This window comes from Panicum virgatum, chromosome 5N (assembly GCF_016808335.1).
Source record: "Panicum virgatum strain AP13 chromosome 5N, P.virgatum_v5, whole genome shotgun sequence".
NCBI lineage: Eukaryota > Viridiplantae > Streptophyta > Magnoliopsida > Poales > Poaceae > Panicum > Panicum virgatum.
Window position 1 is genome coordinate 71,291,969 of NC_053149.1, and position 13,897 is coordinate 71,305,865.

Sequence of the window (13,897 nt, forward strand, 5' to 3'; positions counted from 1 at the left end):
CAGCATATCTTGAAGGTCTGCACGAGTGACACGCAGCACATGCAAATCAAGCTTCTTTAGGTTGGGAAAACTGCAGAAGTTGGAAGGTGATTCAAAAGACACAAAGCTAAGCTGCAGATGCTGTAGACGGAATATGCTTTCACCATCAAATAACTCTAGGGGAAATCTGTACCGATCAGGACGGAGCCAAAACTTGGCTGGCAGTAAGTCAAGAGCTAGATTCTTTGTTCGTGATGATAAAAGCAAAGTTGACCCAATCATCGAGATGTTCAGCTAGCGTGGCGTCAAATTCAAACTTGACGTCAAGCTCTTGAACCACCCTGCCACGATACTGTTTCAAGATTGCATTGACATTGTCAACAAACTTCTGACTATGGTGCTGTGTTCCAGCCACATCTTTGCCACACATTGTGATGCTATCAAATCTGAGGTTGGGGCAAACTGTCCATATGTGTTTCCAATTGTTTGATAGAACACTAGTTCTTACAATTTCCTTTGGTGGCAATTTTGATAAAATCAAGCCTAGCACATCCTGCGATAGAAGGAAAACTGGGAATTAATTTCACAGATGGATTGCTCTAGTCTTAACTCCTAAGTCGATAAATATCATCTATCAGCAACCAGAATGGTACAGATGTTATACCTCGGGGAGGTCTGAAAATTGGACCTTTGAACTCCTGTGTCCACAGATGGGCTTATGGAAGCGCTTCAGTCTTTTTCTTCTGCATACTAGATAGTGTTCCATTTTGATTCTGCAAAATTAAGATGCCATGTGAAGTATAACTCTTAGATCTCGGGATAAACCAACGCATTGGTGAGGGATAAGGGGAGACAAAGAGAGTTTACCAACTGAAGTTGTTTGACGGCAGCAGAGTCTCACGTTCCTTTGGAAACGAAAGTAAAAGAGAGAGTTATTTGAACCTGGCTCGCACCAACAGCGCTAAGCCGCCTGGAAGTAGAACTCCGATTCTTCGTTGCGGAGTCGAAGCCGGACAACGATTCCGTACCGTCCCCCCGCGGCCCGCTGCCCTCCGAAAATCGGACAAACTGAGAGTGAACACTGAACCGGAAACAAAATCGGAGACGGAGGTATATGCATTCTGTTTCTGCAGTGCAGCTAGACAGCTAGTACTCGCTTGTTCAGTTGCTCACATGATGCGTAACCGGCAGACCCAGGGCCCGGCGACCCTCACTCGGGCTCCCTTGCTATACGTGCAACAAGCTAATGCTAGCACATTGCATCTCCATCGATCTCTGTGCAACTGCAAAATGGGAGGTACTGTGGGTTTTCGTCCCTTTTTTTATTCACCATCTGTTGATCAAGCTAAGAAAAAAAGAAGAAGCTTACTTGTTGATCCGATCCGATCCGTCTTGGGCGGGCCGCATACAGGCGCGCACGGTGTCTGCTACGGCGTCACAGGCGACAACCTGCCATCGCGTGCGGAAGTGGTGCAGCTCTACAAGTCCCGCAACATCCACGCCATGCGCATCTTCCGGCCGGACCAGGAGACCCTCGCCGCCATGCGCGGTAGCGGCATCGGCCTCATCCTCGGCGTGGACGGCGTCGGCGCGGTCCGCGCCCTCGCCAACAGCGGCGCCGCCGCCATCGTCTGAGTCCACGACAACGTGCGGGCCTACTACCCGGACGTCCTCATCCGGTACATCGCCGTCGGCAACGAGGTCCCCGCCGGCGACGCGGCGCTCGTCGTCCTCCCGGCCATGCGGAACGTGCACGCCGCCCTCGTGGCGGCCGGCCTCTCCAGCAGCATCAAGGTGTCCACGGCGGTCAGAATGGACGTGATCGCCGACTCCTACCTGCCCCCGTCGCGCGGCGTCTTCAGCCACGACGTGCAGCGGCACATGGTGCCCGTCGCGCGGTTCCTGGCCGACACCGGCGCGCCGCTGCTGGCGAACGTGTACCCCTACTTCGCCCACAGGGACAACCCGCGCGACATCAGCCTCAGCTACGCGGCGTTCCGGCCGGGCACCACCGTGAGGGACAGCGGCACCGGGCTGACGTACACGAACCTGTTGGACGCCATGGTGGACGCCATCTACGCGGCGCTGGAGAAAGCCGGGGCGCCGAACGTCAGGGTCGTCGTGTCGGAGACCGGGGGGCCGTCCGGCGGGTTCGCGGCGACCGTGGTCCGTGGACAACGCGCGCAGGTACAACCAGGCCGCCATCGACCACGTCCGGCGGGGCACGCCCAAGAGCCCCGGGGTGCTGGAGACGTACGTGTTCGCCATGTTCAACGAGAACCAGAAGCCGGGGGATCGAACGGAGAAAAACTTTGGGCTCTTCTCTACCCGGACATGCAGCCTGTCTACCCGATCACCTTCCCAAATTAACATGATCCGGTTTCAGTGTGATCGATGAGGCAGCTTTGTCATCAAGAAAAAATAAACTCATATAACTAGTCAATAAATCTATACTTTACTCGAAGACTTGAACTAGTAGAGTGATTTATTATAAAGTCTATAACAAAACCTGAACAACTGAATTATGCTCGACTTGTGCTCGTCTTCGTCAATTTCTTTTGAACTTAGTGGCAGAAGAGGTTTAAAAGGCACAACTGGGGGCGACTCAGGCGGCGCCTTTCGGCCCCCGCGTCGTCTCCCTGGGGGGCGACTCGGGCGGCGCCCCAGCCCCACCGCCGCCGCCACCCTCTAGGCCTCCTCTCCACCTTGCCGCCGCCGGAGCAGGGCACCGGAAGCCTGTGTGCCTGCTAGGAAGGCGGCAGCGGGGCTTCTCCCTTCTTCCGGGGTGCGCTCGCCCCCGGATTTCGGCGCGCCGGCGCTGGATTTGTTGGGCGGCGGCGGCAACCCGGGGGTGGCGGATCCGGCATCCTGGGGACCGGATCCGGCGCCCCCAGGGCCGGATCTACGCAGCGGCGCGGGTGCTGGGGTGCGCGCGGAGGTGCACGGCGAGGGCGGCCGCCTCATGCCATTGGCGACGCGGTGGGCCTCGGCGCCGAGGAGGTGGTGCGGTGGCGGCGGCGTGGTGCTGTGTGCGTTGTGGGCTGCTCCCGCGCGGCGGAGGAGGAGAAGGGGGGCTGCCCGGCGAGAAGAGACTCGGCGCCGGCCTCCGCCGGGGGTGCACGGCTCTCCTGGCCGCCCTTGGCGCGGTTGCGCGCGGGCGGCGCGTCGCCGCGACGTGCGGATGCGCTTTGGGGTTGCAGGAGGTGGACGCGCGCAGGAGGCGGCGTGCCTCTGGTTTAGAGTACCTCTGTGCTGTGCCCCCCAGGTCGTCCAAGATGTAATCATGTGGAGCATATATATTGCTCAGTGTTTGGATTATACGATGTACCATGTTATCTCTTCCGTTGTTTTTTATTTGCATGGAAATCAACTGAATAAGATGAGATTTGGTCATCTCTGGTGAAACCTCTGCCGTGCTGCCACAACGTTAAATTAGGCTTTTGGATAATATGAATCATATTATATGATGAAATGTTCTGTATCAGATCTGTAGAAATTACTGACTGTACTGGAGGCTGGGCACTGGTGTATTTTGTCATTAATAATCGGAATTCCTAAACGTTACTCGAGTAATTTTTTGTTCTGTCCGTCAATCGATCCTATATTAATATTTGTTTTAGGGCATCCTATAATAATAATCAAAGCGCTAGGCAGCAGACATCTTGTCTTTTTATTCTGAGCGTGGAAGAAGTAAACAGGCATTTGAGCTTACATTGGGCTTTAAGTACGACCTGAGCCCAAGTAGTAGGCCTGCTCTATATTGGGCTTAAAACAGGCCGGCTTCGCAACGATTAGAGGAGTGAAGTTGTTAGGGTCATCATCCCTCGAGCTCGCATAACTTTCAATTTCATTTCTAAAAAAAAACTTTCAATTTCAAAGCACCCGACCGCAAAAATCCCTTCGAAACCACCCTCTCTCTCAATGGCGGGCTCTCCCTCCTCCCCAGTCCCCACTCCGAAACCCTAAACCCTAGCCTCACACCCAATTCTCAATCCGGCGATCCCCTTCCACCCCAAGCCTCAAACCTTCGCTGATGCGGCCTCCGGCGCTGCGTCACCCCTGATCCCCAATCCCGCGATCCCCTTCCACCCCGAGCCCCAAATCCTCGCCGATGCGGCCGCCGGCGCCAAAGCAGCCGAAGCCGGCGCTGCCGGTGCCGAAGCAGCTCAAGGTGCAGCACCCGGAGAACGAGGCGCTATCTCGATTCTTCCTGGAGAAGTGGAGGGCTATGATGCAGGAGCCGGACGGGCTCTCGGAGAACAACTACCTCACGATCGCCAAGGCCAACCGGAGCCTCTGCGCCGCTAAGGAGCCCATCAGGACGCTGAGGGACTTCTCGAAGGTCAAGTACGTTTGCTTTCTCTGCTCGTGTCCCCTCACACCGCTTCCCAGTCAATGGGTGTGAAATTCTGCATTGAGGCAAAGGGTTTGTTTGATTTTGTTCGTGCTGAGTGGATGCCTTGTGTTGGTGAGGATGCTTCATTTCGAACTGGAATTAGATAGAGAACGTTTGTTTTAAGTTGTTTCTGGCGCCTAATAGTGGATACTGTAAGACCTCTGATCTACTTTGTAATTTTGCCATGCTGGCGCATTCATTTAGCTAATCAAATCAGGGGCTCACCCCCCGTTCTAGCACTTGAATACTGTAAGTTGCATGACTCGCTTTGTAGTTTTGGCATGCAGTGGTGCTCATTTTGCTAATCTGAATTGGGGACTCATCCTGGTTCTGGTTGTTTCCAACATGGCAAAATTTGCCATAGGACACCGTTAGAAGCGTGACTTTGCTGAAAACCACTAAAAATGTTTGTCTTTGCTCAAAGCCATTACAAATACATATCCCTTTGTTGAAAGACACTATGGCTCATATAATAACAATTTCACCTCAAACAAGTCACAATACATATAAATCTAGACAAGAATACCCCTGCCCTTCAAATAGATCTATTAGCTGCAACGGGAGCATATCCAACAATAGAAAATACATGGTTCATCGATATTTAAGTATCAGATTCAGCAATACAAAATGACATGGTTTCAGCCACATTTGGCAGCAAGTACATCACATGTTTCAGCCACATTTCCCTAGCAAGTGCAGCAATAGAAAATAACATAATTTGAGCTATAGTGCTCCAAAATATTGCCTTCATGTTTTTTCAGCACACTCTAATTTTTCCTGGACCTGACAACCTTCAATTTTTTTGCCTTTCCCTTCTCAATAGCAACTGGAGATGTGGTTTGAGAAGCAACTGGCTCTATGATGTCTTCAAGTTCTAGTATCCTTTTGCGGCTGCAAGTGGATATAAAAGCATATCAACACAGTAGACATAAGAAATAGAAATGCATAAAGGGTGGAAGAGTTATACCTCCTTGTCATAGGGCTCGGTGTAGAAACTGTAGCGATTGCTCTAGTTGGTGTAGATGGCTCTAGTTCCAACAACCTCCTTGACATGCTGCACGAAGATAGAAAGATGTGAAATTGCAGATTTGAGAAGAAAGACGAATATTCAAATTCAAATTACAGGTCTACCTTCTTGTCACAGGGCTTGGTGTAGAAGCACAACTGATGGCTCTAGTTGGTGTAGCGCTGCGAGTTATTTAGATATGTAAGATACATGTAAGGATTGTAAAAAACTCACAAAAGATTGAGTTAAAAAAGCTCACAATGGATCAGCACGTGATGGTTGTTCTTGCAGTGGGGCAACAACACTAGATGGTACTACAGTGACACTTTTCTTTCCTCGCTTTTTCTTTGGCTTTGGAGGAGCAGGTGGTGGGGCATCAGAATCATATATGTATTCATTGCATGTTTTTGCCATATGTCCAAGCTGTTTGCATCTTGTGCATTTTGTGGTTCTTCTTCCAGTTCCTCCTTCTGCAGCTGATTCTGATATCACTTCCCAATTAAGTTGATTATAATATTAGTTCCGGTGTCTTCCAGCCAATGCAACTGATTTTACAGTGTCTCTCGGCAGGGATGTAATTTTTTAGTGGTCTTTGGCAAAGTCATGCTTTTAACGGTGTCTCTGGGCAAATTTTGCCTTCCAACATCCCAGGAACTCGCTGGTCATTTTCACATCTTGGGATGTAATGTCACATACTTGCATTTGCAATGTTCAAAAACACTGTAATCTTCGTTAGGCTGCAATTTGTATTGTACATTGGGATTTGATTTCCCCCAGTAAACATAGTCGATTTGTAGGTCTCCATTTTCTAATAAGGTTGAAGTTTTTGGCTTTTTGCAAGTTAATGTTATATATAATCATATAGGTCTGCAATGCTTGATTTTTCCCTTATGCTACATTAGCACTATACTTTGAACTTGTGCTGTATCATACGGCATTTTCAATGTAGCATTGCATATTAAAGTATTAATCTATGCTGTGTTCTATCAATTGTTGTCAGGGGTGTCGGTCAGTGGCTCTCAAGGCATATGGAAGGATTCTTTGCAGACTCCAGTCAGGATTTGTCTTCCGTAAAAGGTAATGTCGCAGGATAGGGTGTAAGTGTTTATATAGTTGACTATATGTCCTTTAAAATCCTCCTCTTTTAGGCTATCCATTCATGTTCTTCTGTGAAGTTTGAAGAATATTGTTCATTCTTACAGGAAAGAAAACAAGAGGACCAAAGTGTTATTTGCCAAGGAAGAACACTGCTGCTTATGCAATATTGATCACACTCCATAGGTATGATTAGTCTTGGATATATTTTAATATTTGACCTTTTTTACCCATGAAAGAAAAAATATATTTTTCACAAACCAAATAATGATGTCAAGTCATAGGAATCAGGAGAAAGATACCTAAGTTTCTGGAATAGATCATATAACAATCGATTTTCTGTACAGGGCAAAGATTAGAGGGAAAGAATTTATGATGAAACAAGAGCTTATTGATGCTGCCGAAGCCAGCGGTCTGTCACGAGACGCGATTGGGTACTGTTTTGAAGTAAATTCATGCTGTCATAGATAGCACCTGCTATTTTTAGTGCATTATTAACTAGCTGCTATTTTGAGCAGTCCGAATAAAAGTAAAGCAAAACAGAGTTTTGGGAAGGACTGGTATACTGGCTGGAGCTGCATGAAGACATTGATGTCCAAAGGACTTGTCATCAAGAGGCGTAGTCCAGCAGAGTAATGCACTAGTTTCATCTTCCATGTCTGTGTTAACATATGGCCTTTTTTTTTCTTTGATGAAGACTCGTTGAGTTTAGAAACTGCAGTTACAAATGTTTAACTGTTGTCATTGATGGAGCAATGCTGTGGGCTCTGTGCACCTATTCTGCATTTTTTTTCTTTGGCAAGACAAATACTTGCCTATACAAAAGATTGCACATGGACCCTCATGATTGAAGAGATGCTGTAGAAGAAAAACAGGCCCCAGAACTAAGAACTTGTTCTAACTACGTGTTGTCGGTGTATGTCTGGTCTCTACAAATAGTAACATTTTCTTAAGAAGAGGTTTCTGAAAGGATAATTTGATGATTGGATGGGCTGAAGGATTGATGGATATCGTCAGAATGTTCCCACTGTTAAAACAATGTTTAGGAAGCCACCAGAGGGCTAGAAATTATCACATCAATACGCCTGCATTTTTTATTGTTTGTTGTGAGAAAACTTGGTATGTTAACAAAGTAAAGTGATTTTGTATGCTAGCAGATATATTTGCTGTTTGCTGTTTGATTTTATCATGTACTTCAGGCTGCCTAATATTCTCTAATCTCCTGAAATGTTACAGGAAGATTTTTGTTAAGGTTAATTACTCCATTTCATAGTTCTATTGAGATAGAGATAAAAGAGGTCGATTAACCTATTCCGTAGCCCTTTACACCTGTAGAGCCCACAATATGGTTGTGCAACATGTGTTTAATAACCTTGTGCATATCCAGCATGATTTTGAGACCTACATCTTTTTAGTCACACAAAGTGGATCCCATGTCGCCTATCTTGATCTTTTAGTCATCTCCCTCTGGTGCGCTGATCTTTTCTTCATTTCATTTCATCCTGGGCAACAGCAGGAGAATTCTCTCTTGTAGTTTATTCAATTTGTATGTCATGTATCCTCTGTTTTTTTTAATCATCAAGCATCAACATTCTTTTGAGATGTTAAGCATAGCTTGGCGTTGGCTTGGTGAATTTTGTAGGTATTTGTTATCTGGAGAAGGGGAAAGCACTGCTCGTGAGTGCCTTTCACGGTCTGGATTAGATGATTCTGCAGGGCCTTTAACGATAACCAATGCTCACAATGCATCTGCTGCAAGTCAAGATCAAACTACTGTAAGGCCTGCCCTTTTCTAACAGTATTTTCCCCCATGCTAACAATGTTAAGATAGCCTCGACGTTTAGGTATGATGAAAGACATAATGGTGTCCTTTGATGTCTTATTGAGTTGCTACCTTTATGATGTTTCCCAATTTTATATTTACAGTATTCAGTCTTGGCTCCTGGCCTGACACAAATAAAAGTGCTTTTCAGTTTTTAAACTTCAATAGCAGAGCAAGGCTTAATATTATGCGTTTGTTCAAACTGTATAGCCTTTTATATAGTCGATTAACTCTGCATACTCACAAGCTCCACCAGAATATTTGTAGGTTCAATGATAATGTGACAAGGAAAAGTAACTTCAATTGTTTAAATTCTTTTTGCCAAAGAGCTATTCCTATACTCGATCAAAAGATTTCCAATTTGTAAGGAGCTTCTGTTACTTGCAATACATTCCTATAATACTATTATATTGGAGATTTACTCACACTTGTTGTTTAAATATAATATTAAAAATATTGCATAATTTCAGCTGGTATTTGTTCAACTTACTGATACATTTCCATGATACAGTGGAGCTTAGCAGGAGCTAGGGGCCTTTCCTTGCTCTCTGTCCAGGGAGAGGGAGGGGTTCAGTTTACTCGCTCCTATGTTGATCGCTGTAGCTAGTGTGACGGGTGATTAGTTCCTACGTTTTTTGGGGGGGTGTGGGGTGTGTTCGGGTCTATGTATGACTCTTTTCTTCTTCTATTAATGCAATGATACGCAGCTCTCCTACGTGTTCGAGAAAAAAAAACTCATGGTTTCTCTTATCATGTGCAGAATTACAGTGATGAAGGAATCATTTGCTGCGATTCAGATTCAGAAGAACCTTATAGAAAAAACATTCTTCTCAAAGGTGTTGACTGATTTCTGTTAATATTGCATATACTCATAGAACTATGTTTGCATTTTTGTTCCTCTGCATTCCAGTTCTAAAGAATTTACTGAAAGGGGTGACCACCAAAATTGAAAACATGCAGTTCTGTTTTCTTGATATCACTATGCTTGCTTTAGATAGTTCTCAGCTGATTCCTACATAGCCCTAAAAAAGCTTATTCCTACATTTCTTTGCAGGCAAGGGACCAACTACAGATTGTGGACAGCCAGATTACCCAGTTTCTGTTTCTCCTCTATCATCCCAAGGAATATTTGAGCTGCAATTTTCTAGTAGAATGGTATGCTCGACTTTTGATGCAAAAACTTTCTCAGCATATCTTTTTTTAAAAAAAAATATTTCTATTGAAACATACTATTTTTTTTTCTTCTACCAGCAGGGCCCTGCTAAATTCAATATGCTGGACAATGATATTGCTTTCACAGACGAACCTATACTAGCTATGCCACCTCGTCAATCCAATAGAAACTTTCTTGAAGTTTATGAAGTTGTGTTCATATTGGATGATCGTGAAAAATTCGGGTTTGTATCATCATTTCCTACTCACGAAGAAAAACTGTATCTACTATTGTATAGACTTGTAGCTATCTTTGATCGTCAGGTGTGATATCTCACCCGATGCGTAATACTAAGAGAAAAGTGGCCATTGCTGCATATTTTTCAAAAGTAATTCAAATTATCACATGGAAGGTTACCTTATGCAATGTTTATAATCGTGACACAAGTTTTGTTGGTTTGACTGGTGTGATTTACTCTACTATTTCTGCACACAACTCTGATATGTGACTTGGCTTCCATAGGTTCATAGACTATTAGGTATAAAATTGTAATTTTTTATTCCTTTTTCGGTAATCTTTATCCATATGCCAACACTATTATGGCTGCAAAACATTTTTTGGATGTCTCGTTGATTTGGTTTCTATTCAGTGTATTTGCTGTGCATGGAATTGGGTTCTCATGTTTTTTACCTTTTTGTGCAGGGGTCGTTCAAGAAAAGTTGCTGATAACATTCGTTCACAGATCCAAGTACCTGTAGAGGTTGGTAGGAATCAGAGTTATGCACGGTCTTCATCATATCCTAATTTCTCTCTGCCATAGACATGAAAGTAGGGAAATAGTCATACTAATTTAGGGACACTAAACTGAGACGTTATTTCATTTTCCACTATATTTTCCTCCCCTTACATTTATTCCTCTACTACATAGCATGTTTAAAACATGTGCCATTTGAATCCAAGTTTCATCAATTTCAATGATCTTTGACAATTGAAAAAAATTCTGAGAAACAACTAACATTTGACTAAAAATAGAATCATTGAAAAGGCTGGAAAAAGACAAATGGCATAAAATATAGGAAAATTTGACAGAAATAATAGGATCACTTGGTTGAGTTTTTGACTGTCCCAATTGCTCTGATGCTTTCAGCCTACAGTGCTTCCTTCCTTATGCATTGCAACCCATTGGATTTTAACTTATGAACGTCCATAATATATCCTGTCTGATATATCTTTGTTTTTCTTTTCCAACATAAAAAGGTAAGGTGTAATGCTTGATTAATCTGTTTATGTAATTTGCCAGAGAAAATGGTTTTGATTTCTCAGTTTGAACCTTGTGATCCAGATTAGAAAGTTACCTGTGGGAGATGGTATTTGGATTGCTCGTCATAGGAAAGATCACACAGAGTATGTTCTTGATTTCATTGTTGAAAGGAAAGAGGTTTTGGATTTAGATGGCTCAATTGCAGACAACAGATACCGAGATCAGAAATTAAGGCTCAAGGTACCTTCTGAACTTTCACTTGCTTCAGCTGTTCTTATAAGCCTTGAACATTCACTTCCCTCTTCCTTCTTTGTACTTTCTGCTTAGACTGTAAAATATTACATGCTTCGGATTGTTTCTTGTGATAATCCTGATGGGTTGTTGTGGCAAACTCATTAGGCTGTAGACCCCCCACCACCACCCCCCCACACAAAAAAATATTACTATCCTTATAGCCTTTTTAATTTTTTAACATTACTTTTTCCTTTTTGCTGGTTGCTCATGTTGGACTTCATCTCTAGCCTACCCCAGCTTGCTTGGGAATAAAATGTGTTGCTATATTTCAGTGAATAATGCTGCAAATAGATTGATGTTTAAATCATATATGTGTTTGCTGTCATGATCTTGGAGGCAACTGTAGCAGTCATCAGTCATTCAGAGACTATAGTGTCATGTATTCTGAACATAAAGAAATGTTGAATTAACAACGAGTGCATCACTACGAGGAGTCACATCTTTGCACGTGTCAAATGCTATTGCCCAGTCCAATGTGGCCCTAATCTAACCTTTACGGAGGTTATTTTTAAACTTTGTGAGCTTAAAATCATAAATTATCTCATCTGGCAATGATATGATAAAGGGTATGCCGGTATGGTGATTATAAGTGTGAGTCTATAGACTGCGAATCTTTTTCACAGCAAATGTCTGCTCATGTTAATGGACTTGCAGGAATTACCAAGTTATTTTGTTTATTTTAGTCACGACATCATGTGGTACTTTCATTTCTTGCATCTTTGTAGAGATGCGGGCTAAGGAAGCTGATTTATCTTGTTGAAGGTGATCCAAACCACCCAGACGCACCAGAGAGGATTAAAACAGCGTATGTTTACTGCTAAAGTCATAGTGTGATGCTGAACACTAGTACATTTGTCCCATTGTTGACATCTTATTGTTATTTTTTTCACTTATATGTGAATGTCTATACTTGTTAACTACCAAAGTGAAGTGCTAGATGCACGGCTTTTTAATTGCTCCCTGGCATTTATTTTCAGCTGTTTCACCACTGAGATTCTCGATGGATTTGATGTTCAGAGAACCAGTGGGTTTGCTGATACTCAGAGGAGATATGGCCATCTTACACGTTCAATAATTGAATACTATGATACAAACTTCCCAACTTATGCTAAAACTTCTCGTGTTTGCCCAACCTATGATGAGTTTAAGAGGAAGTGCTGTGATCTTGAGAAAACAACAGTGAGCGACATATTTGCCCTTCAACTTATGCAGGTAACTGGGCAATATTTGCCCCCATCATGAAAGTTATCCAGCTGGTTCATTTAGTGGAATGGAAAAGTATCATAATCGATTGTGCATGCGATGCAGGTGCCGCAAGTAACCCAAGAAGCTGCACTAGCTGTTATAGAGCTATATCCAACTCCTTTCTTTCTGGCACAGGCATACTCCACACTTGTAGGTCCTCTCTGTTCTTTTTCTTTGTTTTCATTTACAATCAGAACAGTTACTCATACTAAGAACAAATCACTGATTCACTGTACTACGTTTCTTATTCTTTGTGTTCCAGTGCTGTTTATCGCAAAATACTTCCGCTCATTTCTATGAACTCAAAATTTCATTTACAATGTTGTAGGATGGTGATACCCATGCACAAGAGGAGATGTTGAAAAACAAGAGCAAGAAGGTAAATGCAGGAGCAAGCCGAAACATCTTCGAGCTTTTCTGTGGCGATGGACAAAATATTCGTAACTAGTTTCATACCGCCATCGTAGTGATCTGGTTTCCAGCTTTTGTGTATAGCTCACTAGCACCAGGGCCTTAGTTATTCAATTGCAAGGCTTTCATGTTCTGAAGCAAAATGGTGCCATCGAACACCGGGAGTTTCAGAGGATGTAATGTAGTCACTGCTAAGAAAGGTATTAGCATGGTTTCACGTCCTGTTTAGAGTAGTCTTATGTGGTCACCAGATCGTACGACATGGGATTACTCATGGAATGAGGTGGCATATAAATATCTGTTACTCAGTCGCTTGGACTATGTGATGTCTCTTGTTGCCTCTGCTTTGTTTGAGTGGAAGTCGACAGGGTAACATAAAGATTGCAGCTACGGACCATATGCACAGCCGCGTGCCTACAGGGCTATGGGTTCGTCCATGTGCCGAGACCAATTCATGGTCGGCGCCTTGTCTGGTCGGTGTTTGATTCTTGTTTGGGTCGTCTTTGGTTGGTTGAGGCTCTCCCTCCAGCTATGATCAGGTAACGGTGTGCTTTCGGTAACTTTTGATTCATGCGTGAATCTTACGGCGATGTGCCTGCCGGTGGTCTGTGTTCTCACTCAGGGACGGTTCCAGAAAGGATGGTTGCTGGGAGGAGGAGGACTCGGATGGTAAGTGGCAACGGACGCTAACATCATCGCCTGACACGGCCGTCATATCTGCACCAGAATCAGGTTCCGTTCGTTCTATCACCCCTCTGGCGGCCGTAAGCAGCGCGTTAGAATTTCTGTTCCTAAACCCTAGACTATATAAAGATCAGTGATACAAAAATGATAATCTACTCCAGCAGGCAGCAGTAGTTAGTGTAATCAGGAAGTGGCACTAGGTTGGTACTTGCTAGCACTTGTGATGATGGAGAGAGTAGTGGAGCATAAGGGCGGCTGCAGAAGGTGACAACGGGATGTCCTAGAATAACGTGGAAAAAAACGGCACGCCATGCCGCTTGGGCGAGTGGCGCCAAGCGGACGCGGCCGTCCCGTAGCGCCACGGATAGGCGCTGCTGATGCGCGCCCCGCCACCGTGCCCGGCTCCAACCAAAGCCAGACAAAAGGTTAGCTTGGCAGTTGGCGCAGGGGGGACGCGTCCAAACAAAGCAGCTCCCCCCGCCCCACGCCACGGAACCAGCCAGCCCAAGCCCAAGGCCCTACCAAACCAAACCACCTGTTGGTTTCCCACG

At 44.6% G+C, this 13,897-nt stretch overlaps 1 protein-coding gene, 1 long non-coding RNA gene and 1 pseudogene across 4 annotated transcripts; 2 read left to right on the forward strand and 1 right to left on the reverse strand.

The window, feature by feature from the left end:
- The first annotated feature begins 1,395 nt into the window (after positions 1-1,395).
- LOC120675940 lies at positions 1,396-2,349 on the forward strand (annotated as a pseudogene).
- Positions 2,350-3,839: 1,490 nt separating this feature from the next.
- LOC120674073 (crossover junction endonuclease MUS81-like) lies at positions 3,840-12,983 on the forward strand. Of its 3 annotated transcripts, none has more exons than XM_039955167.1 (15): positions 3,840-4,326; positions 6,382-6,458; positions 6,584-6,662; positions 6,824-6,910; positions 6,995-7,108; positions 8,119-8,251; positions 9,059-9,134; positions 9,353-9,453; positions 9,553-9,695; positions 10,154-10,211; positions 10,794-10,952; positions 11,732-11,811; positions 11,984-12,218; positions 12,315-12,401; positions 12,580-12,973. In XM_039955167.1, exons 1-15 carry the CDS (start codon positions 4,091-4,093, stop codon positions 12,697-12,699), a joined length of 1,785 nt encoding a protein of 594 aa, XP_039811101.1. In that variant the 5' UTR covers positions 3,840-4,090; the 3' UTR covers positions 12,700-12,973. The 3 variants fall into 3 exon arrangements, with proteins under 3 accessions (XP_039811101.1, XP_039811100.1, XP_039811103.1); XM_039955166.1 differs by having other exon boundaries at positions 3,897-4,326; positions 9,550-9,695; XM_039955169.1 differs by having other exon boundaries at positions 3,987-4,326; positions 9,550-9,695; positions 12,315-12,405; positions 12,580-12,983.
- On the reverse strand, positions 5,144-5,661 carry LOC120674074. The gene is made up of 2 exons (XR_005674961.1): positions 5,343-5,661; positions 5,144-5,266 (listed from the first exon to the last, which is right to left on the reverse strand). It is a non-coding gene; the product is annotated as an uncharacterized LOC120674074 (long non-coding RNA).
- Positions 12,984-13,897: the final 914 nt, after the last annotated feature.